General features: G+C 38.5%; 2 protein-coding genes across 7 annotated transcripts in view; one reads left to right on the plus strand and one right to left on the minus strand.

The window, feature by feature from the left end:
- csf2rb (colony stimulating factor 2 receptor subunit beta) overlaps positions 1–19,063 on the plus strand; it is a 39,572-nt gene extending 20,509 nt beyond the window's left edge. Inside the window, exons 7-24 of one of the 6 annotated variants that reach the window (XR_015868114.1) lie at positions 665–844; positions 1,651–1,768; positions 1,839–2,014; positions 2,904–3,058; positions 3,139–3,283; positions 4,312–4,444; positions 4,545–4,699; positions 4,937–5,076; positions 5,314–5,497; positions 5,586–5,682; positions 5,809–5,875; positions 5,983–6,062; positions 6,188–6,338; positions 6,481–6,788; positions 15,043–15,102; positions 15,177–15,917; positions 16,062–16,273; positions 18,699–19,063. Coding sequence is in view for 2 of the 6 variants with exons in the window: in XM_088436328.1 (XP_088292454.1) it covers positions 739–844; positions 1,651–1,768; positions 1,839–2,014; positions 2,904–3,058; positions 3,139–3,283; positions 4,312–4,444; positions 4,545–4,699; positions 4,937–5,076; positions 5,314–5,497; positions 5,586–5,682; positions 5,809–5,875; positions 5,983–6,062; positions 6,188–6,338; positions 6,481–6,816 (2,043 nt within the window). In the remaining 4 variants the exon portion in view is untranslated. Of the gene's footprint in view, positions 1–664; positions 845–1,650; positions 1,769–1,838; positions 2,015–2,903; positions 3,059–3,138; positions 3,284–4,311; positions 4,445–4,544; positions 4,700–4,936; positions 5,077–5,313; positions 5,498–5,585; positions 5,683–5,808; positions 5,876–5,982; positions 6,063–6,187; positions 6,339–6,480; positions 7,704–15,042; positions 15,103–15,176; positions 15,918–16,061; positions 16,274–16,564; positions 16,690–18,698 lie in introns of those variants that run through there. The other 5 variants (XR_015868115.1, XR_015868116.1, XR_015868117.1 and 2 more) reach the window with 5 other exon arrangements.
- Positions 12,139–24,957, minus strand: pdgfbb (platelet derived growth factor subunit Bb). Its single transcript, XM_088436330.1, has 8 exons — positions 24,497–24,957; positions 18,122–18,218; positions 17,534–17,590; positions 16,056–16,249; positions 15,768–15,956; positions 14,500–15,265; positions 13,261–13,413; positions 12,139–13,181 (listed from the first exon to the last, which is right to left on the minus strand). Exons 1-7 carry the CDS (start codon positions 24,563–24,565, stop codon positions 13,280–13,282), a joined length of 1,506 nt encoding a protein of 501 aa, XP_088292456.1. The 5' UTR covers positions 24,566–24,957; the 3' UTR covers positions 12,139–13,181; positions 13,261–13,279.
- Between the last annotated feature and the right edge of the window lie 742 nt (positions 24,958–25,699).

Consider the following 25,699-nt stretch of genomic DNA (forward strand, 5'->3'; position numbering starts at 1 on the left):
TACCTATTCTATCTAATAATTCGTTTACGTTCCACAAAAGCAGGTTAAATTTAGCCTACCACATAAATGCAAAGCAGCCAGCTGCAGATTATGATTTGACACTAGTCTTAAATATAGCAGGAGGAATATAGGAGGAATGCTTATAACTGTGCCTGTTAAAAAATTAATAATAAATGCACAAAATCACTTTTTGATGTTGTATATCAGGTTTTCTAAAAAAAGAAAAAAAAGTATATATGATAGTAAATGACATTAATTAGATCAATAAATTTTGAATCTTAATTAAGCTCTAAAAATGTGTATCTCTTGGCAGCACTACTGTATTAACATTTAGCCTTTTTTTCATTTTTGTAGTCACTTCTTACAGAATAATACTTTCAAAACAAAAATTGTGTCGTGTGGGAATTGCACACTGTATTCTATATTCAGCCACCTTCTCTAGTCAGTAGTTACGTTTATGTTGCTATAATCCCAAAGGAATCATTTTGTTTATCAGGACTTAACACAAGTGGCAGAGAACAGGCGGACGGATGTGGTGGGGAAAAAAAAAAATATGCAGACTACCCAAAGGAGAAGTGAGGGAAATAATGTGGTTGTGACTATTTTCTCCGTGGTTTCACGTAAATTGACTCTGGTACTTTTGTTATTCCTTCCTTCTGATCAGCAAACTTCTATGAAGTCATAACCCACATTTTTGAGTGACCCAAAGGCATAAAGGCTACCAGCGTTTACCCAAGAATGAAGCATCTTTTCTGGGTTCTGCTTTGGTTGCTGCTCCCTCCACTGGCTCTCCTGTCTCATAGAGACGGATGTATGATTCAGGACACTGGCAGCTCAGATGACAGTAAGTGATGCGTTCTCATAAGAATTAGCAAAGTTTAGAAATAAATTTAAATGAAATAAATTAATCAAAGAAATGAAATAAAAGAAATCCCAACACACACCTTGACATGGCATGGTTAGAGATGGATTTAAGATTTTATTTTTGCTTATATATGATCATTTGTAGGCAGATGTGGGTTGCTGTATTCTTCTGACCGTATTGTGCCTGTAAATAGGAATGAATTTGAGTTAAAGATAGAAGCCCGTAAAATTGTCACTTACACATGAGGGGCGGTTATTTTAAGTGTGTATTATAGTGTAAAAATGATGGTAAAATCATACCTATTCATGTGCTCTAAAACAGTTTTTTTTAATGCAAATAATCAATTGTGTAAATATGATATTTAAGTGATTAGGAATTTTGATTGAGTTTTTTTTATATAATTAAATACTAAAAGAAACAAACAAGAAATATTACAGAAAATTGCATAAACAATTAAATACAATTTTGCACTAACTCGGCAACAGCAATAAAGTAGACATAGTATTTCCCTACCTATTTCCAAGACAAGAGATTGTTTTTTGTTTTGTTTTTTTTTTACATTTGAGACATTTCACAAAACACTCCACCAACTAAAAAACTGACAAGATGATGATCTTGTCTGAAAAATACTCACAGATTCATTTACCCAGTGTGAAATCTGAACCTGATTATTTGAACACAAAGCCGATGAAAATTGAATAATTTCCCCCTGCACCACTGATGATCTCTCCTAACGCAGTTTGGGAATAACAGAATGAAGTAAACCATGTACGTGTCTCATGCAGCTTTAATGGAGTCATTGGAGTGCCAAAACGACTATGAGTCAAACATCTACTGCAAGTGGAGGGAGGGGCCACATGTAGATGCGCCGCTGCAGCTCTGGTTCCTCACGGAAAGCAGCAGGTGAAGACAACTTGAAGGTCACAAGAGATATGATGCAAAAATGTCACTGAGATCATTCGTGTGCTTGCAGGGAGCGATGTGAGCCCTTTGGCGCCGAGGCCCAAAGCGCAGATGGGTACAGGACCGTCCAGTGTAGATATAAAACCAATTCTTTTTCCGTTGGCATCCAGCACACCGTCTTCTTTGTCAAGGACGATGCGCTCTGCTCATCTGCCCCACGTGAACCCTTGAAACTTTCTCATTTTGGTAACTTGACATCACTTAGTAATAGCAGTAAATGCATCTTAGAGAGAAAAACAAACTAATAAAAAAAAAGTTGGGTAAAAAAAAGAACCCAAATTGAGTCAAAAGAGAGTATCTTTTTTTGTTATTCATTTTACCCAAAAAGTTGGGTCAATCCATTTTTGAACAAATTTACCCAACTATTTTAGCGGGTCATTTTTTTTTTTCACCAACTTTTTCTATACCGTAAAATACATTCAGTCAAAAAAATTACCCGAGTCTAGTCAAAAGGAGACATTAAACTCAAAAAGTTCATTTTTCAACCAATTTGGGGTATTTTTAACCCATCATCTAAATGTTTCAGTGTGCAAAACTACACAAATTTAGTCAAACGGGAACCAACCCAACTTTTTCAAGTTATAAATTTCCCTCAAAAAGTTATCTCGGTCCATTTTTTTACGTAATATGTTTGGTTTTGACATAACTGTTTTAGAGCCATTCTAAAAACAGTTTGGTGAAAAATAACTCAATTATGGGTCATAAAAAAGACTGCCCATATTTTTACCCAACCTGACCCATTTTGACCCAACTTTCTGTGTTGCTTTGCATACAACCGTTGACAAAAATAAAAAAAACATTATTTTTATTTTTGAATGAAACATAACAGAAATCCTGTCCCAAACCTGACCCAAATATTGGGACAGTTCTTTTCTGGCTGATTTAGGCTATTTTGACCCCAACTGTTTTAAGTCAGCAACATTTTTTAAACTCTAGAAACAGCTGTGTCAAAAATTGGATCAAAAGAGAAACTATTCAATTTTCTTTTAGTTAAACTTGATCCAACTTTTGACCCAATTTGGCTTATGTTAGACCCATCGGTTTTGAGAGTGTTTGATTGTGTTTATGTGCACAGCCAGAGCACGCACGCCAGCGGATTTGTCCAAATATGACACCTCTGACGGACAGCTGGGGATCAAATGGTCTAGTCCTTATCCGGCATCCTCTTCCCTGAACAAAAACATCATGTACCAACTTGGCTATAAAGCCGAAAAACAGGATGAATGGACTGTAAGCGCACGGCAATCCCTACAAATGCCTGCGAATTGATCTTGACACTGTTACGTTTGTTTCTATGATTGTGCTTACAGATTAAGAATGTGACGGTCACAGAATTCAAGCTCGAAACGCAACTGCTGCTTCCAAATCGCAGGTACGAGGCCGCGGTGCGGGCTCGGGTCAGTTTGGGCCAGTGGAGTCACTGGAGTCCTGTGGTGACGTGGAGAACTAAAGGAGGTGAGCTACGCAATCTGCAAAGTACGCATCAAACATTTGACTATAAAAAAGATGGTTGGTATTCCGTTTCGGACTTAGGCAGGAAAATGGCAAAGGAATCGAATTAGTGTGTATGCAAAACTGTAGAAAAGAACTTGCTAGAAAGAGTCAACACATGCAATCTTAGGAGTGATATTGCTCAGAATTTTTTCAGTACTTTCTTGTCCTTCTTGCATGAGAAATATTTTGAGGTGGAATATGTAATACGTACAAAATATTAATAAATCGCTTGCATCATTTTCAGCATGTTTAGTGATTTTTTTTTTTCTCCATGAAATGTAATTTGGTGCTTTGAGAGTTTTTGATGAGTTGAATTGTAATATGAAATGTTCTTGGTTTCCGCTCTACAGCAATTTTGCAATAGGTGTAATAATAAATGTTATGTAGAGTTTTTACATTTTCTGAATTTTAAACGAAGAACTTTGACGTAGTCGGAAAAGCATATTGCCGCCTAGTCAACAACAAAAAAGAGTAATGCTGATCCCTTGGAAAATAATTAAAATAATAACTGCTCATATTAAAAGTTTTAATTGGAAAAAATAATCCTCTCCAAATACATTACCAATAAAACTGAATGGATGATAGAAAACACTGAGGAAAAAATGCACTTAAGTACATATGTACAAAACCATATGGTGTTAATTGTAACTTTTACTAAGAGGCTAAACGCTTCTGCCAAAATGCAAAGCAAAGAAATGCAAAGCAAAACAGTCAAGATATTTATCATTTAAGCATACGCCCCTTCCTTGCGCGACTTCACTTGACTGGTTTTTGGTGGCATCTGTTTCCATTATATTGCATTTCAGAACGAAAAGACTGATGAGTTTTTCAGCAAACAGCTGCTAATAGCTTACACAGAAAACTACTGTGTATAGTGAAGCACACATTACTGAAGTTAGAAAAAAAAGTCGGTTGAATTGCCTGCACTCTGTCTTCTTGTTGATCTAATGTTTCTCACTTTATCTCACGCTTTGCCTTCCTGACTTTAGATATCCGACAGTTTCCCAGCTTGTCTTGCGTATTGGAAGGCGAGAAAAAGGTGATGTGTAGCTGGGAGGTGAGCAGAGAGCTGGATCACATCATTACCTACCAGCTGGCCTGTCAAAATAACAACACTGCACAGTGAGTCACGTGTGTGCGTGCCTGCGTCTTTATGAAGAGAATCCAGAGGAGCTCAAGCACCAAATGTTGACGCCACGCCTTTTGTAATTTCTGCCTGCAGGTTTGAGAGCTGCTGTATGAAACCCATCGTGAACTCTGACCCCAATAGACCATTAGTGCGATACAGCTGCTCGCTGATTGTTCCAAAGCCCGAACATCTGCTTCTGGAACTTCAGCCAACTCGCCGAACAAAGACGTTCAGGGCTTATGAGCACAGTGAGTGATTGACTTGCAAAAAAATTCAAAAAACAAACTGATGGGTTATGCTCAGCTCACTGTGGTGAAATGATTTAGCATCGCCACCTACTGTTGAATGGCACAACTGCAGTTTTGCGTCGGGATGAATCTGAAGTTCTTTGAAAAAAAAAAAGACGTGATGATTTTCCAATTAGGTTAAATATGACCTGTTTGGACATTTGACATCAAAAGAAATCCCCTAAATCTTTTTCACAGTTTGTCCCAAGCCACCGCAGCAGGTGAAAGTGAGAGCAAAAGGCAACGACTGGGTCGTACAATGGACTGAACCAAGCATAGTCTCCAAAATCAAACGACCGGTACATTATCAAGTGCGCTACTACAGGACTCAGGATAAGGTAAGAAACAATGAAGCTTGAAACAAGTCCTTTAAGGTTATAACTTCATATTCTTATGAACTCATGCGCTGAATTTATTACCGCATGCTTTTACATTCGCATTGTTTTTGTTACCTATAGTGATATGCAACTGGAGACTGTATTGTAATGTACTCCATTATATCATATATGTAGTGCAATTGTCTTTCAGCCGGTTGGTCAAAAAATTAAAAGCAGTGTTTTGTTTTGTTTTGGCAGGCGTCTTCTCATCTGCTGAACCTTTCAGACGGCTCCACAGCCGTCAGCATCCTGGGTGAATCTCTGAGCCCGTTCCAGCACTACCAGGTCCAAGTCAGATCTTTAGTTGTCCCTGGAGAAGATTCGCTCTATGACGGAAGCCCCTCAGAATGGACCCAGCCAGAAGAATGGAGAACGAATGCAGGTACTGGACTCTAGTGTGAAGTATTTTATTTTCCATTGATTTGCTTTGTGTCATAAATGATCATCCATGGGTTTTAATTTTATGATAGCCCCTTGGCCCCTCACCAGCATTGTCTATTTCTGCGTTGCTGTCACTGTTGCCATCGTCTTCATCATACTCTCCTGGACTGTTTTAGCTTGTCAAAGGTACATTTTTTCACTTCATTTATTAGTACATATTTTTATTATATATACTTCAATCAAACCAAAAAAAATTTTCAGTTTAAATATTTTATGTTTCGCATCCTTAATATATCAAATATCTTCTAACAGAAAAGTCATTCTTTGGGTGGAGACGGTTCCTTCGCCTGGCAAAAGCAAAACCCTGTCGGAAATCAAGGTGGGAATGCAAAATCATGACATGCTAAATGATTTATTTTCAAAGAATCAATTTCCACCCCCTTTTGTCGTATTGTATGATGACAGAAAATTATTTCTATCATCCAGTCTTCCAGCTGCCAGGCCCTGTTAGAGAATGAAGAACCTTACATCTGCAAAGTGCAGCAATTGCACAGCTTGCCTCCATGGTAATATTTCTCTTTTTCACCACTAGTATTGCCATTTAAACCTTTCCCCCTCTTTAGTCAAGCACAAGTCATAATGCATGAATTCATCAGTGAGATGACTGAAAATAGCCTTGCGTCTCCCCAAGCTCCTCGCCGTGGCCGACTGAGGGTGCAGAAAATAAAGATTTGGAGCAGGACCGACAGGACCACAAACGTAATAGCCTGCCCCTCCCCGCTGAGAAGGTTAATGGCTGTGACCTTCCAGTGCACTTCAGTGGTCCATATATCTTCTGTCAGGTCAGCTACTCATTCACAACCATCCGTCAGCTATGCAAGCGTGACATAAAATGTTAGCGGAATATTTTACGGCCTTTCTAAAAACATTTGCCGAGATGATAGTATGACATGCGATAGTAACTTTTAGGTGTCTCCCTGTCAGGCTTTAGACTCCAAGTGCATGTATGAAGAGACAAAGGAGAACCAAGTAACTTCCTCAGATGATCCTCCCCCGTTGATGTTCTCCCTGAATGGCGATGGTTACATGTGCCTCCCCTGCGGCAGCGTCTCCACTTCTACATCGAATCTGGTGCCGCGCTGGGATGCCAACGCAAACACGCAGAAGCATGAGCAGAATCACCAGTGTGCAGATAACACATTGTGGTCCAATCAGATGGTCAAGCTTGACAGCGATGACCCGCCTGATGCGCACAGCGCAGAGCTCTCCTGCCCCACCGTAAGGGCCTCAGGGTACTGTGTTCTGCCCCCTCCCTTTTAAGAGAAATCTAGTTTACTTGTCGCAAGTCTTTTGAGAATTTTTTTCAATACCCTTGGTGTCTACTTTGGTCATTGTACCGCATGTTATCCTTCAGTACAGAACAATCGCTGCGGTTCAGGCCGCACATGGTTCGTGGATCGTTCGGTGAAAAAAACGTGTACGTTCACGTGAAGGTTGCGGGTTCATGTGATATTACACATTTACTGTCGGAGATGGAGGAGGAGGAGGCATGTGAAGCGATCATGTAAGTCGCATTTATAAGAGGATTTCAGCAACTAGGGGTTAAACTCCTTGAGTAACAAGAGCATTAGTATGTGAAGAATTTCTTTTCACTTTTATGTATGTTTGTTGTTTTGATGCCAAGGTAGCCAGAACAACATAAAATATGCACTACACAGGCCAACTTCAAAATAAGCACATCAAATAACATCAGGCTTTTATTTTCTTGATGTTCCTCAAAACAGTGGTTGCCTTCCTAATAGATTAGCTTGAAAAGAAAAGATTTATATTCTATTGTTGGTGAATGAAACTACTCATCAGTTGTGTTGGCATTGTATGAGATGCCACAAGTCTCTACTAGCTGCTAATTTGAAGGTGAGACGTATGGTGCATTCAAAAGCAGTCAGACGTTTCAAATTTAGACAGGAAAAAGGCATCTATGCATTAAACAATAACTGTAATAATAATAAATGTTAATAATTTCATATTATTATTGTTTAGTTAAAAAAAAACTTGATTCAGGTCACTGAGATAAACCTGCAAAAAAGAGCTACAAATTTACAAAATTGCTTCTTAATCACAACTACCTGTAATACTAATTTGAAAATGTTGAATAATCCAAAGTTTAAGTAGACAATAAGATTTTGATTTTGAATAAATACTCAAACTGCTTCAATACCTAACTTCCTACCAATATATATATATATATATATATATATATATATATATATATATATATATATATATATATATATATATATATATATATATATACTGTACAATATTCAGTATGGACATCAGGTTAGTGTGTCGTATCTGAGCAGTAGAGGGCACTAGTTAGCTCAAAACACAAAAAGTGTATTTATTTTTTTTATATATAAAATAGTTCCAGAATTAAATGTCAGTCCAATGTAATAATGCTCTTTTCATCTAAGGAAGCTTTCAATTCAACTCTGTTTATCATTGTTGTTGTAGTTTTCAGTCTAACTTCAACCAGTCATATGGAGAAATGTTTCTAGCATTTTAGTTACCTACATAAGTGGCAAGTATTACTAACAAAACACATTTGAACAAATGCAAGCAAGAAGTAGCATTTAAAATTGTATTTTTTTAACAGCATTTTCTATGGTGCCGCTGTATATACTCTCCACACAGAAAGCACACATTCTAATCACATCATCATTAAAAAAAATCAGCTTTTTATTCTTTAAAAATCCCCAAATCTAAAGTGTTGAAGTTCATAAGTTCATAACCGCAGTCCTATTTGCTCTGTGGTCATGCATGCCTGTTTGCCCAGAGGTGTGCTTTTTTGCGACTTGTTGTCAATGTCCAAGCTCGGTAGTCGCTGTTTGCATAAAATATGTTCTTGACATTTTGATGATACTGAACTGCAGTGATAAACAGAAGTAGTCACGATGGTGTGAAAACATTTACCCAGTGGTTAGGTTCAGGTTTCTTGATGCGATAAATGTCAATAAATAAATGTATCTTGAGGGGGTTTTACTGAAAAACTGTAAATTTAATTGGTAGGGTTGCATACCAGGTCAATAGTTTAGACAAAAACACAGCTTCTACGGAAGAAAAACATAGCTTAACCCTTGTGCATTCATCTAGAAAAGACTACCCTCATGTTTATTGTACCAATGTGGTACTTGCTTTTGAGGGCAGGATAACTAACATTTTTATTTTTATTTTTATATTTTTTGCCACTCAAAATGTTCAGTGGCATGAGATCTATCCATACATATGTAGTTTTTGTTTGTGTATTTGCCCCTCTACCCCCAGGGCGTTATATATCGAAATGTGTGACTTCTAAAAAAATTAAAGGGGCTGTATCAAAAAAAAGAAAGGTTTGTAGATTATTTTATTTTACCTATTAGAGCTTTGAATGAGTCAATAACTCATGACAAAAATAAATTATATGCCCTTTTTTGGGGGTGGGGGCAATGGCACTTATATGCAAATTCGCTCTGGTGTTTATTTTATCAATGTGGGACATGCTTTTGAGGGTGGGATAACTAGCTCATTTATGATTATTTTTTAATAAAATAATCATTGGTTATTGATGACTGCGTTTACCCCAAAAGTGGAGTTCCGCCAAGCTTTTCTGGATTAAAAAAATAATGCATTGAAATGTCAAAACAGCTTTATTAGACTTTTGCACAGGTCACCCCATCAACTATAATGAATTTACTCGCTCATACGCAGAAAATGTCAAAAAGTGACTTGTTCATTGTTAAACTCCTCCACCCAGAAAAACGGTGGAAAAAGATCAATATTCCGAGGGTGTCACACGCTATAATTGGGTGTCCGTATGATTTAATGACATGGCTGATTTGTGTTGCACCTTTCACACTCCCAAACAACACACAAGACCCGCCAGACACCACTGCAGGAAGGTTGGATAGAGGTTGATCCAAAGAAATGCTTCATTTGTTTTTATGGTGCAGAAGTCAAGTTCAGACTATTAAACATTACACTGAAATCCTCTCTTTTTCTTACACAAACATTAGAGATATTAGTCAAAACAAAAATAAAAGGTATCTAAGTGTGATTTACGGTTTGAGGTTCATGCAGATGGCACGTTGGACAAGCGGTTAGTCCATCCGCCTCACGGTTCTGCGGTTTGAATCCCGGATTTCTTGTGAGGCCTGCATCGATTCCCTTCTTTGCAGTGTGTGGCATGTGCTGTGGAAATAGTTGTCGGTATATCCAGAAGCGCACTGAGGCACAGTCGCGCTGGAAAAGAAATGGGCCTTTCCCAAAATGTTCCCAGAACGTTGTAAGTACTTTATAGCGCGATCCTAATCAAACATGGAGATACTGTTCCACTTCCAATTCCTTCTCTTTCAAAAGCTTTTTTTTTCCATAAAAAAAACATTGTAATGTGAATTTACTTATTCCATCCCACAATCATCATTAAAACCTATGGTAAAGTTAATAAACATAGTTTGAGCAGCATTTTAACCCTTTAAGCACCAAAGTAGCAACATTTACACAATATGCCTTTAGCGCTAATCATTATCAAGCTACAGCCTTTTTTAAAATAGAGATCTAAAAATATTTTGAAGAAAAAAAAAACCCTTAAGGGTTAACATTATGACAAGCTAAGACAAGTATTGTTGTGAAGTCAAAACAAAATCGCTGAGTAATTTTGGGAACTTCCAAAAAGACAATGTCAACATGCAACATGTGTTTGACCTTGGCAATCACAATGGAAGGGACGGAGCATTTTATTTGATGACTTTTTTTTTTTTTTTTTTTTTTTAAGTATTCCATCCTTTTTCAGTGACATTCCAGAGTCTGCTAGTCAGCGGCAGGCTATTGTTCCCTGTAAGAGGAGGGTGCTTCACCGGACTGAGTGGATCCACCAATTTAGCGAGCGCTGGATCGCAGTTGTTCCTCCGTGAACATCATGTTCCTCTGTTGGTTGTCTTGTATAAAAACAGGAAAATAAACACATTGGAAGGTGTGTGAGAGGGGGGGTCACATGGACACTTGTGCAACCTCCCGTTGCAACGCCTTTTTGTTTCCTACTGTAAGATTAGGGAATGTGGGCCAGGCTCAAAGTGGCAATTCTAGCCAAGATCTGGTTAGGACATTAACTCCTCTGTGGTATTGCGAAATTTCTCTTAAATTTATGAAGCACTTAGCTTGTATGTGTTGTGTCCTAGTTTGGATTTTAGATTTTACTTGTAATGTTGCCTGTGGCCATGTTTCCAATTTATCATTTCCATTGGTTCCCTGCTTTTGGTTGTTTTTTTTTGTTTTGTTTTGTTTTTTTGCCCAGCGCAAGTCTCACTATGTGTATCAGTTTTTGTTTCTTTTAGTCAATGGGCACAAGTAGAAAGGGGTGGTTACTCAGTTGTGAGAATGAACACAGCTCACCCACAGATAAAGGTCTAGTTTATTTTCTGTCACCAATTTGCCAGGTAATTTGCTGGGTAAGTGAAATAAAGGCAACTGCGCAGCAACATGTTAGCAGCCTCTGCTGGTAAAAGGTCATACAGCAGCATACAGAAGCTCACTTCCACAGTGTATACTTGTAAACAGTAGTCTATTTTGCTCGACACTTCCCAAACGTTTTCAAAATGTTGGCTAATTTAGTTAGATCGAAAAAGACATTCAAATGAACTGAGTAAATCTAACGCCAGAGCACCAAGATGCCGTATAAGGCACTTCAAGTCAAGCTTTCAAACAGTCATGTAGAGCTGTATTTCTAGTTTTGTAGTCTAGTTTTCGAGTATGGTTACCAAGTATTTTAGAGTTTAGGTCCAAGTTCAATTTTCTTGGTATTTTTGTGGTTACGTTGGATTTATTTTATATTTGTGATACGTAATCAAGAACATTGTCAAGCTCTCGCATTATCTTCCCAGTTTATTTGCGAGTATAGTTTCTGAGTCAAATATTCCTTTGGTGCACGTAGCAGACATAAAGCAGTGCAATTAAAAAATTGTTCAGTATTTTTTTCCAGTAGCTATTTTCTGGTTAAGTAATAGTGTTGTTGAAAGCCAACTAACCATATCATCCTTTGAGCTCCGTTAGTCCGCTTTGAACCCACCCGGGTCCTTAAAGACACGCCCACATTGTCGCAGTGCTTGACCCTTGTATGTGTCCGAAATGAGCATGAACATGCTTCTCACAGTCACCCAGGCTCCACGCCTTTATCCTTTTCTTCCTCCTCCTCCTCCTCCTCACTCCTATTTGATGTTTGCGGGGGTGCCCAGCAAGCGGAGTACTGGCTTCCCACCTCTATGTTGAATTTGGAGATGGTCTGCTGTTTAGAAGTGTTACTTGTGTGCGAGATCAACAGTAAGCCCGCACTGCACAAATAAGTATTGAGGTTAAGGAGTCGCATGTGGATAGCGGGTCAACAGCTTAGGAAATGTGGCAACTAAAATATTTGGACGGTTTGTTTTGGACAAAATAGGAACAGGTGATGGTGGCTGTTTAACGATACGATGATGCTTGTGGCTGTGGGTGAAACGCAAACCGCAAGGAGTGTCAAGGTTCACCTACACATCAACCTCCAATTTTTTTAATCCATTGTGCAGTTCCGTGTTTTACTCAGGTTTAATATGGTTACTCCTACTCTTAATCTCACTTTGTGAGAGTCCCATGAGGCGGAAAAAGGCATGCTGGAATGCAATGAAAAGACAAAACACGACATTTTTAGCACATGAGCTTTTTACCATAAGAAAATATCATTAGTTTTTTTTTTCCTCAAAACTCATAGTAAGAGACAAAATCAGTAACATTTGTAAGTTGACAAGTAGAACATACACACTTTTCAATAACTTAAGTTTCGGATAATGGATTTTTAAACAGAACATTTCATGCCATCTCTGATGGAGACATGAACTACACAAATACAGATCCTTACATGTAAAACTGTCGTTTTTTTACTTAAGGAATGTGACTGATTCATCCAGAAAGTGGCCAGTGGAGGAGGGACTTTTCCTTGATCTAAACGGATGGTTGCTGACATAATTGAACACACACTCAGCAAACATACAAAGCAAACACACACTTGACATACAGACTCAACACAATGACACTTTGAAGGTTTGACCTTTTTTTTTTTAAATAAAAAATAATGCTGTTCATTTACAATCCCGGCTTGCATGACACTGTTACATATTGTATTGGTGAAGAAGGTCAACCTTTAGTAGTAGCTGTGATCAAATAAATATTAACGTAGGACTCAGACAGGCCCTTGTTTTGATTCATCACGCTAATCACATCCGCTTAATTCCAGTGTTTGCAATGGGTTAAATGGCATTAAATATGTTAAAGAAATGTCACTGTTTTCATTGGGATTTCAAACTTTTCTTTGCTGCGCAGTCCCAAGACCACGTGGTCTGCCTTTCGTACAACGGTCTTTCAGAAAGAGACTTTTTCAAAGTGCAATTTCTCTATTGTGTTATCAGAACGAGCATCCACGTCGAGAAGTTGCACAGATTCCCACCGCTCCGTTCAAATGGAATTTGGCACGCATTTTTGGCAAGTCTTTGGGTGCCACTTCCAATATTTTCTTCTTCCCTTTTAGTCCATCCAGGTGTAGCTATGGCTTTTTCAAACAGTAGAGTCACTGAGGAGTAGTTTGAATTTTTTTACGAAGACCTGGATTACCCATACTCCAAGTTCTGGAATTGTCAGAATACGTGATTAGTAAAGTTCTCCTTAGCGAAAGATAATCAAATCAGGAGGATTCTGTAAACTCACCTGGAATTGTTTTAAAGCTTTACATTAACATTGCTCGCATAGCTGCCTTGCTTATTCGTTTTCGGTTCTTCCTCATCCTTCTCCTTGGATGTGAAGGAGGTCTGGGCCCCACTGGAGCTGGCGGTTGCTGTTTGATAGCCAAGGTCGTTGTCTCTGCGGAATAGGATTTCTTATTTGTTAACTTAAGAACTTAAGAATAACTACATCCCTTCATTTTAGAATTATTCTTACAGTATTTTGCGTATGTAGTTGATCAGTTTTATAGTTTTCAATGTATATAAAGGGTGTTCGGGCACTTTTCAAGTCTTCATTTCTACTGCGCTATGAATGGTAGTAACATTAACCCGGTATCATTTTAAATTCATTAGTTTTTTTTTGTAATTCTAATGATTTGTTTGTATACTTTTCAGACGCAATAATGAAAATCAAAGATGTTTTGCATGTGCTCAGACTGAACATTCATTGAGCATTTGATGAACATTTGAATATTCCTTGTAAAACTTCAGATTAAATGTTTTGAGAATATGCCAGGCGTGTTTTCATAACCTTATTAGTTTTTGAGATATAAACCCTGTATAGTTAGTTTATTGTAATTTTTTTATATATTAACTTTTATAATTAATAACTATATATAGATCCAATTATTTATTACATCTTAGGCAATTTCACTAATGGCCACTAGATGGTGAAATTTTGTTTTTGAGAGTGTAAATGTGAACGAATGAAATAGCATAGCATCGTTTTACTGCTACATAAAGTAACAACCATAGAGTAATTTTATCATGTACGCCTGTGCAGAATTATTGACTTTCTTACTAACGGTACAATGTTTAACATTTAGCAAGTTCTCATAGTGAATAAAATGAAATCAATTTTAAAAACCCATTACAAATTTCAATCGTACTGTATGCCAAAACATGATCTATCATATTAACATACATTTTTTTGTATTTGGATAATCATAAGCCTAGTAGTCGCTAATTATGTTACACAGGTTGCACCACACTGGTTTCATTGCCATATTTCTGCTATAGCTAATCAAAGAGGAAGAACTATGTGAACGTAGCGTAACGTGTGTGTGTTATGTTTCTTTACAAAGCTACATCAGCAACCTCTGACCTTGCATGCATATTGCATTGTTTTCAGTCAGGGATTATTTTGACATTTGTGTCCTCTACGCGTGGAACATAACATGAAAATATTGCCAGAGTTTATTACTTAGGGTTAACCGTGCCGTACCTGGCCAGGGCGTCGTGGTCGTATGCGGATAACGATGTCTACCACGTAGGCGGTGTTGCTCCTCCTCTCGTTTCTTTTGCTGTTGTTTGAGTATCTCCTTTTCTTGGTCCAACCTCTTGTGCAACAAAAGCAGCTCTTTCCTCTCCTCCTCTAACCTTTTCTCCGCAATCTGCAGAATGTTCATCTCCTCTGGAGTCTTGTTGTTGTCTCTCCGTCTGGTCTGTTCCCGAGGCTCCGGGTTGGGTTCTTTGGTGGGTCTCAACCTGCTTCCGAACCTCTCCATGGTTTCCTCATTTGGACTCCACTTTGCTTGAGGTTTTTGAGTGGAAAGCTTTGGAAATGTAGATTTGTCTTCCTGCCAAGATGGTAGTTGTGTACCTTCATCCTGGCCTTTTGATCCCTCAAAAAGGATTCCCCCCGGATTGATGACACCCTTACCATCTTGTAATGTGTTATTCATACCAGCCTGATCCACTGAAGAAATAGTCTTGTTTCTTTCAGATATCCTTTCTTTGATCTCTTTATTCTCAATTTGGGTTTTAGTCTCATGGATGCCAGTGGAGTTCGGCGTCCAGTGTGAACCGATGAGAACCGCCTCTTCAGGTAGAGATGTGTCCGATCCAGCCAGACTGTAGCCCTCACCGGGCTGATTGAACGTGTCTCCTCTGGGGCTCCAGTGCTGTTCCAGGAGGTCCACCAGGAGGGAACCCTGGTTCTGTTTCAGCTCATCCCACTGATGGAGCTCATCCTTGGTATGCACCTTCACCTTGATGATAAAATAAACAATTATGTACCGAGTAGGGGTGTCAAAATGGCATATAATAATGATAACGCAACTTAGAAACATTGAATTCAATGCTTAGTTCTCTAGCTTGTTTAAAAAGGACAAAGGAAGAGCAAATTCAATGGAATATGAAGCAACACATTGCTTAATTGCATTATAGTGACTGTTTTGCAAAACAATCCTTTATTGTAGGCAGACTTTACTCTTGCAAAGCATGAACACTTTACTCTAAAAAGGCTGTATTCTGTACAGTCAGAATTCTGACTTTGTCCATTACAATCTGAATTTTGGACTTCCTGTGTTGTTGTGGGAAGAAGAAAAAAAATCATTACAAGGATAGTTATGTTTTTTTAATCAGGTTAATTTGGTTTTTAATCACAAACTTAGATTGCTGTATAGTGATCTGGTGTTCTGCCACAATAACACAATGTATCATTAATTAATCACATAATGTATTTATTATTTTACACTCGTGGCAACATACCTGTCCTCGTCCTTGGCTGAGTGTCTGGTTGCGATGCTGGTCCTTGTGGCCGTGATGGCGGCGAGAGGATTTTCTCTTCTGCGCCGGCTGTCGCGGAGCAGGCTGACATCGGCACTCGACGTGGTCCGTCACCGACACCACCGCTTTGGCGTAAGTAGGTTTTTTATTTATGTATTCGATCTTCATCACCTAGAACATTTGAGTGAATATATCAGTCCTGGATTCATACAGTATTTTGGATTTTTTTTTTCGTTAATGTATAAAATATGCCTCTGGGCGGATGCTTGCCTGCAGGTATCTGGTGTGTGTTAGGACAGGGACGCACTGCAGGCTTTTGGTGTTACAACAACCGGAGCAGCGTTGCACCTCAACACATGGCGGCCATAGAAGGAAGTTAGCGTTGCTCCGGTCTAACATTGCCCTGGTGACCTCCACCACCTCGGTGCGAACTTTACACACAGCCTGCTGAGCTGGCTGAGCAACTGAGGAAGTAGACAAAGACATCGGTGAGTAAAACTACTGACATTTCAACTGAAGATAACGTATTAATACCAGGTTGTTTGTCCACGTGGATTCTAAAAGTATTCTCGAAATTCATTTCATTTTTCTCATTTGAACTGTTAAGAGCCAAAAATATAAATTCATTTCCGGTTTAGAAAAATATCGAATTATGTTTTACAGTGCTGCATACACATTTAAATTCAGGCTAACCAATAGGCAATTGACATTGCTATGGCTTTATTTTAGGATATAAAAAAATTCAAATATTTTTATGACATCATCCTCATTTCTTCAAGACAGGATATTGCACACGGAAACAACCCCATAAACAGTGAAAACAAGCAACAAAGATCAAGTTGATAATAATCTTTCATTATACTTCTCATTGTACTTTTTGATGAATCAAACAATACCTATTCCTGTTGAAGTGAAAGAATAAGGCTTTCAAAAAATAAAACTTCAATTTGCCCTGACCTGATTCCAGAAAGTTTTTCTTCCTGAAAATAACCATCCATTTCTACCACATCAATGTCTGGCCACGAAGAAAACATAAAAATACATAATATATACATATCCAATGATGGTATAGATTCCAATCTGAGAATATGCAGTAAAACAGGAAGTCAGGAGAAGAGCAGCCTCGGAAGAATGCATGCTGAGTTCTCTTATTAAAATAAATAAATAAATGCTTTCTAATGTCCCAAAAGTTGAACACGTCTGCCATAATTCATTCCAAACCGTCATTTTTTCTTTCTTTTTATCATCATTAGTCGAACGATACCCATACCAAGCTAACATAATAAGATAAAGTTGGAAGAAAACCGAATATAAACCAACAAATTCTGGAGAGAAACCTTAATGCTGCACCAAGTGTCGAAAACGACCGCTGACCACATGTGCTTTATCGGTGATTGCCAAAAAAAAGTGAACGGGAATGATTTCAGCATGTCGCCAAGACCTTACTTGTCACATAAATCAAGGCCTCGGGAGCCAGCCTAATGAAGATAGACTACATCTTCATTCATGAGGAAAATCAGGAATCTTCCATGCCAGCACTCCAAGCTTCTTGTAAGAGTCTTGTGGGTGCATTTATCATGACATGCACGTTCATACTTAATGAGACATGTATTTTCTTGCCTTCCTTTGACAGGTTAGATATGAGAAAAGTCAAGCTATGTGATATATTCTTTTGATAAGGGCAATGGCCAACCAATCATTCGCAAGTGACGTATTTCAAGAAAAGCGGGAGGGTTGGGGGTGCTCACCCAGGCTTCTTGGTAGTCTGTGACCTCCGTTTGCTGCTGGGTTTCGCTCCTCCTCATCTGAGACAAAGCAGTAAACATATTAGGCTTGTGATTAATGCAAACATCCTGAATAGTTGACCACAAGCTTGTCTTAAAATTTAAACTAATCTGAGTAAGTCTGACACTAAAAGAATAATAACTTTTTCTGTCTTTGTCTTTCACTTGTATTCCACTTTGAATGAAGCCCGATGAACATCAGGCACAATTAAAGTAAAAAAAAGTCATGTTATGTTGATGTGAATTTGAAACATGTTGACTCCTACCATGGAGTTTGGATTCATCACAATTGTTTGTTGAAGTAAGAACAGAAAAACTTGAATGACTTCGATATTTTTGTCAATATTGTACAGTAGGCCATTTTTGAGAGTCTATCTCCAAATGGTATCTATTGGCGCAGGTCAAAATTAGGATGATCTGGTCTTGTTGGGGATCGACAAGTGAGTGAGGTCTGGCTTTGTTTTTTGTTTTGTTTGTTTTTTTAAATGAAAAATCCTTTGAAATTCTTAGACCAAATCAGGGCCGGTTGAATTCAAATGAGCAGTGCTTTACCTATGGAATCAGCGAGCAGGAGCAGCTGAAGGTCCTCAATGGAGGAGATGGGACTGTTTCTAACCAGCTCCACCAGGGCTGCAGGAAGCGGATCCCCCTAAAAAACACACAAAAATAATAACTGTGCTATATGACTGTGCTACATTGGAATTGCAGTCCTCTACAGTATATACATTCAGTATTTTATTATACCTAATATTTCGAAAGTACATTTTACACATTCCCCTTAATTTTTCAGCGAGTATCCGGAATGGAACCATATTAGGAAGTCAAATCGGATACCCCCCTCCTTGAACGGACATGAGGTTTATCCAAATAATCTCTTTTCTAACGTTTATAAATAACATTCGATCAATCCTTGTCTAACCAGCATTTAACTAAATGTGAGCAACACGCCACATTGTAATCATGATCTGAGTGTGGGTTTAACCCCCCAGTCATTACTGAGCGAGGGGGTGGTGGTTTGCAATGGTGGAGGTGGGGACGGGGGGGTATTAACCAAAGCAGACACACAATGGTCACTAAGAGCGGGGTGAATGACTATTGGCGTTGTGTCTTCTCATCTGCTAACATTTAGGGGTCAAAGGAGCCAGGAAGGAGCCAGGAAGTGGGGGAAGGAGTGAGCCGGAGAAGAGACGAGAAGGGAGGCAGGCGCATGTCAAAAAGGAGGGATAATAGATGAAGGAAAGACGGGTTGGAATGGACAAGGAATTGGTTCAAACAAGGAACTCCAATTGGTTCAAACGTGAGGATGCGCTTCATCACACGCATGCAGATGTGAAAAAGATCTGCAGGGGTCAAACATTTTCAATACTTCAGTACACTACTGCAGTTCAATATGTTGTATAAGTAATGAATTTGCATCAGTACATTGGAGTTGAGTGTTACTTGAAATTCTATTTGAATTATTAATGTTAGAATAAATACTCCATTTTGGTCCTATACTGTGAGGACAAGCGTTTAGGTGGATGGATGGATGGATGGATGGATGGATGGATGGATGGATGGATGGATGGATGGATGGGTTGTGTGTGTTTATGTAAAATAGTTTAGTACACAGGTATCAAAATCAAGGCCTGGGACCTCAAATGGCTCAAAAGTGGCCCTCGAATTACTTCAAGTTTCCGAAATCAATTTTGTAAGTTGTCTTCAAATTCAAAAAGTTTAATTAGAAAACAACAAGCGATTTTTCATTACCAATCTCCTTTTTGAACAGTTTTTTTACTGCCCCAGATTTCAAAATTACGATTACAAGTTTTTTTTGACCTCATCGCAATAATGGCCCTCCGACAGAAATTAAAAGTGCAGTTTGGCCCGTGGTTAAAATGTGTTTGACACCCTGGTCTTGAAGCACAAAGAATGAACACATATTCGTCTACCTTTTGTTGTTTACCAACACTCTCAACAGAACCGAACGCAAATGAGAGTGAAATATCCTGGATGTGTAAACTTATGTGCAAATCCATTCAAAACGCGGAGAATTTAATGAAGCCCTCCGAAGCGAGTTTTAGCCAAAGGAAGCAGCCATCCATGCATGAGCAGGTATTTCGAGCGGACCCGTGCTTCTATGCGCCGTTTCCTGCATTGTCGGTTGCCCTTTCAGAGTCTCAAAGAGTGCGGCTGGGAAATGCTTGCTGTAATTCCGCTCACATCTCTGTTGTGGAGCTGCAGATGCCCCAGAGGAGTCATCGTTATTTCCTTTCCTCGCCAACAGAGCCAACCTGCTTGCTTGGGTAATTGTGTCTGATGTTAATTATAGGACATGGGCCTTTTTCTCAGGCCTGCCTTCTGTCATGAAATGTATTTCCAAGCACACTTGGCTTGTTAAACGAACTTTTGTGCTGGTGGTGGAGTTATCTGCTCGGCCCTAAAAAAAAAAAATGATTAGCCCATTTATTTGATCAATTTAAGGCAATTTTCTGGTTATTTTGGAGGTTGTCTTGTACAAAGTGATTGTTGGGACTTAATGATCAAAATATTGGGTCAGCTTTTTTTTTTTTTTTTTTTTTTACCCATGATTGGGTTGTTTCTAATTGACACTCTAAAAACTGTTCTGTAAAAAAATAACCCAATTAGAACAACCTTCTAGGTTGTTTTATAAAAAAAAACAAAAAAAACGAAATAAATAAAATAAAAAATAAAATAATAATAATAATTATAGGTCAATAAAAGACCAACCCAACTTTTTGGGTTGTTTCATACAAAACAATCAGATTTTTTTTTTATTTGTGCAGAACAGGAAATTGGGTCATATGGATCCAAATATATGGTCTACAATTAGGTTATTCAAACAAAGCTGTTTGGAGTGTGTAAAGTAAAATGTACCCTCCAAATTTACTGTGAATAGTAGTTCTTGGATGATAAGCTACACTTAAAATTGTATCATTTTAATTCAAATAGGAGCAAAAATAGATATGAGACTGCAACTGATAATCTAGTTTACGCTATGCTAAAAACGGTCATGTTAAAAATAACCCAATAGCGGGTCAAAAAGGCCGAATCGGGTTGGTTTTGACCCAAGTGCTTTTAGAGGGAGAAAAAACTATATTAGGACCCAGCCTAGAGTAAAACCGATACTTCATATTTTATTTTCTTCCAAGTGGAAATTTCATATTTAAATTTTACTCTCTTTAGACCGGAACAAAACATAATTATTTTAGAGTTACATTGCAAAATATACATTGTATTTTCTATGTTTAAAAAAAGAATCAAAATTGACTGCAAAGGGAATTATATAACGTGATATGTCACAGCATATTCAGCAAGGAACAAGAAGTGTAACCTTCTCAACCTGTTCTCACATGCCTAAATTGTAAACAAACAGTGCAGCTTAGCTTCTGGTTGAAGAACAAAGTTACTGGAAATAGCATCAAGCCAATGTGGATATTGGTGTGGCACCACAAAAAAAAACTCCAAGGGTAAAAACAGCAATGAATGTATTAGTGTTTTCATAACATAATAGCACAGTTAGTGATTCACCTGTCTTCTTTTCAGAGTAGCATTACATCGCTAGCAGCTCAACATTGATGTGGTTTCCACCGCTCGGGGCAACCATTATGATGTGGTTTGCAACCAAAACAAGTGTCACACCTTTATAATAGCACATCACTTTTGGTGAAAGTGATCTTGACCATAAAATCAAAGATCAAACTTATTGAAGACCAAAGCTAACAATCGTATTGTTGGCCACCATTTTTTTTTTTGCTTGAGATGTTCTGGTTCTTATCTGAACTGCACCCTCAACATGCATATGATTTAGCATTTGCATAATTAGAATCGTTACTCCCAAAAGCTTGAGATACATTCTCAAATGTCTGCATTTTTCGAAAAAAGACAAAAGAAATGAGAGCCTTCATCTGGTAGACTCCGGTGGCGCTTTCATGCATCTATTGGCCATATTGAGGAATGCCAGGTACGCCTGCAGGGACGGAGCAGGAACTTCTAATCGTATATAATTAGGGAGGGGCGCTTGGTAAACTGCATAAGCAGAGACGTGTGGCGCAGCGCACGTGTGATTCTTCACAAAATGTACAGATATTATAAATGTCTATAATACATATTGAAACGCAAAAAGATTGAGTCAGTTTTAACTATGCGCTCCACTATGAATTAATTTAATTAAATCCCTAATTTGTTTGTTTGTTTTTGGAGGGGGGGGGGTTAAGAGTTCAAACATCTCAGGTACCTTTTTATATTTTTTTTTTTCAAGGGTTTGGTGGTCTAAAATGCCTGGTAGTATATTAAGTATTAAAGTAATTCATTACTTTAGGTAAATGCATGCGAATGTATTTGATTTTTTTCAGTAATTTGTACTAAAATAACTGATTACTTTGGGACTAAAGTACACAAGGTAATCAGTACATACTGTATACTAAAATAGTACATTTTCTACCTGTTTTTTTCTTTAGCACATACGTAAATTGATTAGTACTTAGTTTAGTTGCTTAAGTACTTATTATTGGTTATCTTAGATACTTGATTACTTTTTTGCTTAAATTACTTATCAATTATTCTTAGACCTTCTTTTAGCCAAACACTTGAAAAAAAAACTGAAAGGTATACAGTACTGCATATCAATATCTGGTATTGAATGGCTAGACTCATAGAAAATCTAAAAATATGTTTTTCAATGTCATAGCAATTTCATTTGTCATAGTATTAGTAATGATGTCATACCTTCACTTCCTACAGCCAATCAAACAGCTATGATGTCATCCCATGCGCTTAAAGGCCTCGAGGAGGAGTAATATATTAACTGCTGTTATAAATTCATTTATTTTGTTCAAACAACCACGATGAAGTTTTTAACTGGATCAAACATTATGACGAGTGAGCGTATGAATGTGTTTTCCTGTTGGTGGTCGCCGGTTAAAATGAATGAAACTTTCATCATGACAAATTCCCCAATGGAGGACTCACATGCACATAGCACTGTGTGTTGCTTGAAGCCATTTGTATGATAATGGGAATGTTTGAAGTTTGCTTATATATGTAGACATATATGCCTTATTCCAAATTTTCAAAGTTCAGCTCTGGGAATTCCCGCTTGTATACATCAAAGCCCTTTTAACTTTCGCCATGAGCCCGCCTGTCAAAATTGAGTTTTCCTTTCAATGTGCTGCCTGCAGAAGTCATAAAAAAAGAGCGATTAATGTCAGCGTTTGAAAGTCATCCATCTTGTATGATGGGTTACCTTTACGTCAGGCTTCCTTGAAGGAAGTGGGAAATTGAGCTATCATAGAGATTCATCGTTTTAACCCAGAAGGCTTTTTCAAATATATCTTCTATTTCATTGTTTATATTATATGTTTGTTCCTTGTTTTTTGAACCTACGCATTTTTGTCTGTGCGTAAGTGTGACATTAAACTGATTTCATGTCAGTTACCTCTTATTACAGCCACAAAGGTTGAATTTAAAAAAAAAAAAAAAAAAAATGGGTGGGCTGTGTCGGGGAGAACATCCGGCGACGCTAAACAAATCAAGCGAGTAACTCGTGGTAACCCCTGTTGGGGAAAAAGCTGAAAGTCGCAACAACCACTATTCAAATGAAACACATCTTGACTTCCTGTGCATGTGAGATGACTGCATCCTGTCTTCATTTTTTTTTCTTTTTACTGATCTTCGCTTGATCCAACATCCTCAGCGTGTTATACAGTATCACATGACTCATGAGAACCAAGTTTGAAAACAACAGTCAAGTGTGATTAGCTTTCAATCTTCGGCTACGTTGCGTCGTCTGCTATTATTAAAAGTAGCATATTTCATTACATTTGGACTCATCTCCTGGCTGCAATCCAAACATATGTTCCTTTTATAATGAAGTTACAATGTGTGTGAGACGCAGCTCACTAGTTTCACATCTGGAGCAGCAGCATCTAAAAGAGCCATGTGGTGCATTCAAGGAGCCTATTAAGGCACCCTAACAGCACGGCTTCCTCAAGACAGACTTTTTTTTTTCTTTTTTCAAATCAAACAGGTGCTCTTGGGTTGTTCAGGGGATCTGAAGATTGTATAGGGAACCTTCTTAACACTTCACAACGTGGCAATACAGTAATGATTTATAGCTTTTCCTGCAGTCATTTCAGATTTGACAGCCATTCTAAATGGAGAATATGGCCACATTTGGCTGCACAATAAACTAATGTTTTACCTTTCCGTGCAGTTAAATAACACAGTTCAAGTTTAGCTTAGCACATAAATGTGAAGCACCCAGGCGTGGCCGCAGCCATAGCTAGTGATAGCAACAAGGATGCTAATGTAGCGGGTCATAGTAAAGCTTTGGCAAAAATAATTCAAGAACACCTCAGGTTTGCGCAAATCTGGGATGGACGGGATTAACAATGTTTTATTTTATTGTTAATTTTTAATGATTTGGCAATTGACCAACGAAAACGGCACCATTCCCCTTGATGATTGTAACTAGAATTTTCTCAAATACAGCAGAAGGAAATTGTTATAAATGACAGAAGGCACTGTTTCTTGATATTTCCTCAAAAATCTCTCAGTAAGATTAAAGATTTATCAATTAGATCAAGTAATTACACATCTTAATTATTCTCTCAATTGTTTTAATGTCTTGACAGCGCTATTGATATTCTATGATGCTAAATATTGCTCTATACTGCACTGTTTATCTTATTTATTACTATTTATATACACTAAGGAACGCGAGCAAGGGAGCTGTCCTGTTGGCGACGACAAATCATGAAAAATATATATTATCTAGAAATTTAACATCAGACGTGTTAAGTAAACATCCGTCAGTCGAAGTCGTGCAAGATTTTCCCGGTGCTCTTCTCGCTTCCAGAACGGTGCGCAAGTGTGCCTAATGAAGTGTCCGGGGTGAAAGTTGCTCCAACTGCGAAGCGCACTCACCTCGGCTGCGCCAAATCGCACGCACGTCGCCAGTAACGCGAGCAGCAGCTGCACGCTGATGGAGCTCATCTTGCCGGCCAGCCTGGAGCCTCCGCGACGGGCCGAGCATTTATGGAGGCTCCGGAGGCCCGCGGTCCTCGGCCGGCAGGGTGCGCGCGGCGGGTGCACCGCCTCTCCCGGCTCACTGTCCCGAGCGCGCACCGAGCTGTCTTCGCACGGTGATGTCACCTATCCAAAAGGCTGAAGATGAAGCGCCGGCACCTAACAGAAGTTACCTTTTCTTTTATATCCCCAAAAATCTTTTATTTAATCCGCATAGAAAATCGGCTTTGCGATGCTGTCTGCATCCGAATAATGCGCAGCTATAAGCTCCAAACAATCCAACGTCATTAAAGCATTGAAAATAACTATTAATTCTAATAGACAATCTCCAGTTCGTTATCACCCCTCTCCAAAAAAAAAAAAAAAAAAAAAAAAAAAAAAATCTTCAATACAGCAAGATGTCCAGTGCTGGCAGATGATGGTCCTTTGGGTCCTGGTTCTGCTTCCCAGGAGGTTTCTAGTCAGCAGGGTGCGTGGAGAGGCCCGAGGCAGCGGTAGAGGTGCTGCTGTGAGGGGTAGAGCACACTTGCAAGACTCTGCTGTTGGCCGCTCAACACTAGACTCTCCCGCCCCCTGCCTCAGGAATGGCTCATCATCTGCATAATAGCACAAAGGAACACACCAAGCACTTTGCTCAACTGGTTCCCAAATCACACTTCCCCTGACTTTGATTCTCTTTTTGTTGAATGAAAAAAAAAACAAAGACCTTAATTCGACGTTACATTTCTCGTTTCCCTGAGTAGAAACGTGTTGCGAAAATCACACTGCGCATCATTGGCGTAAGAAGTAAAAACAGTTTGATTTTTTTCAGGAATCTAAACATTAGAAAGCAAAAGGTTTCAGTCCTTACTTTTGCCACAAAGTAAGGGGAAATGCCAGCTTGGAAACTATAATGAGACTTTCTATTTAAATGTCATCCCAAGGCTCAGTAAACTTCAACCATAGCCAGAGGTTGAGAAAAAATGATTGAACTAGACTATAAAATTCTGTTGGAGTTTAAAATTGGAGTTGGGGAATTCCTGCTTGTGTGCTACAAGAGTTCTTAACGTTTTACCCTCGAGACACTTGCCACGTCAAATTTGAGAATAACTTCACTTAAAA

This window comes from Hippichthys cyanospilos, chromosome 16 (assembly GCF_059441005.1).
Source record: "Hippichthys cyanospilos isolate Australia breed blue-spotted pipefish chromosome 16, RoL_Hcya_1.0, whole genome shotgun sequence".
In the NCBI taxonomy this organism is placed as follows: Eukaryota; Metazoa; Chordata; class Actinopteri; order Syngnathiformes; family Syngnathidae; genus Hippichthys; species Hippichthys cyanospilos.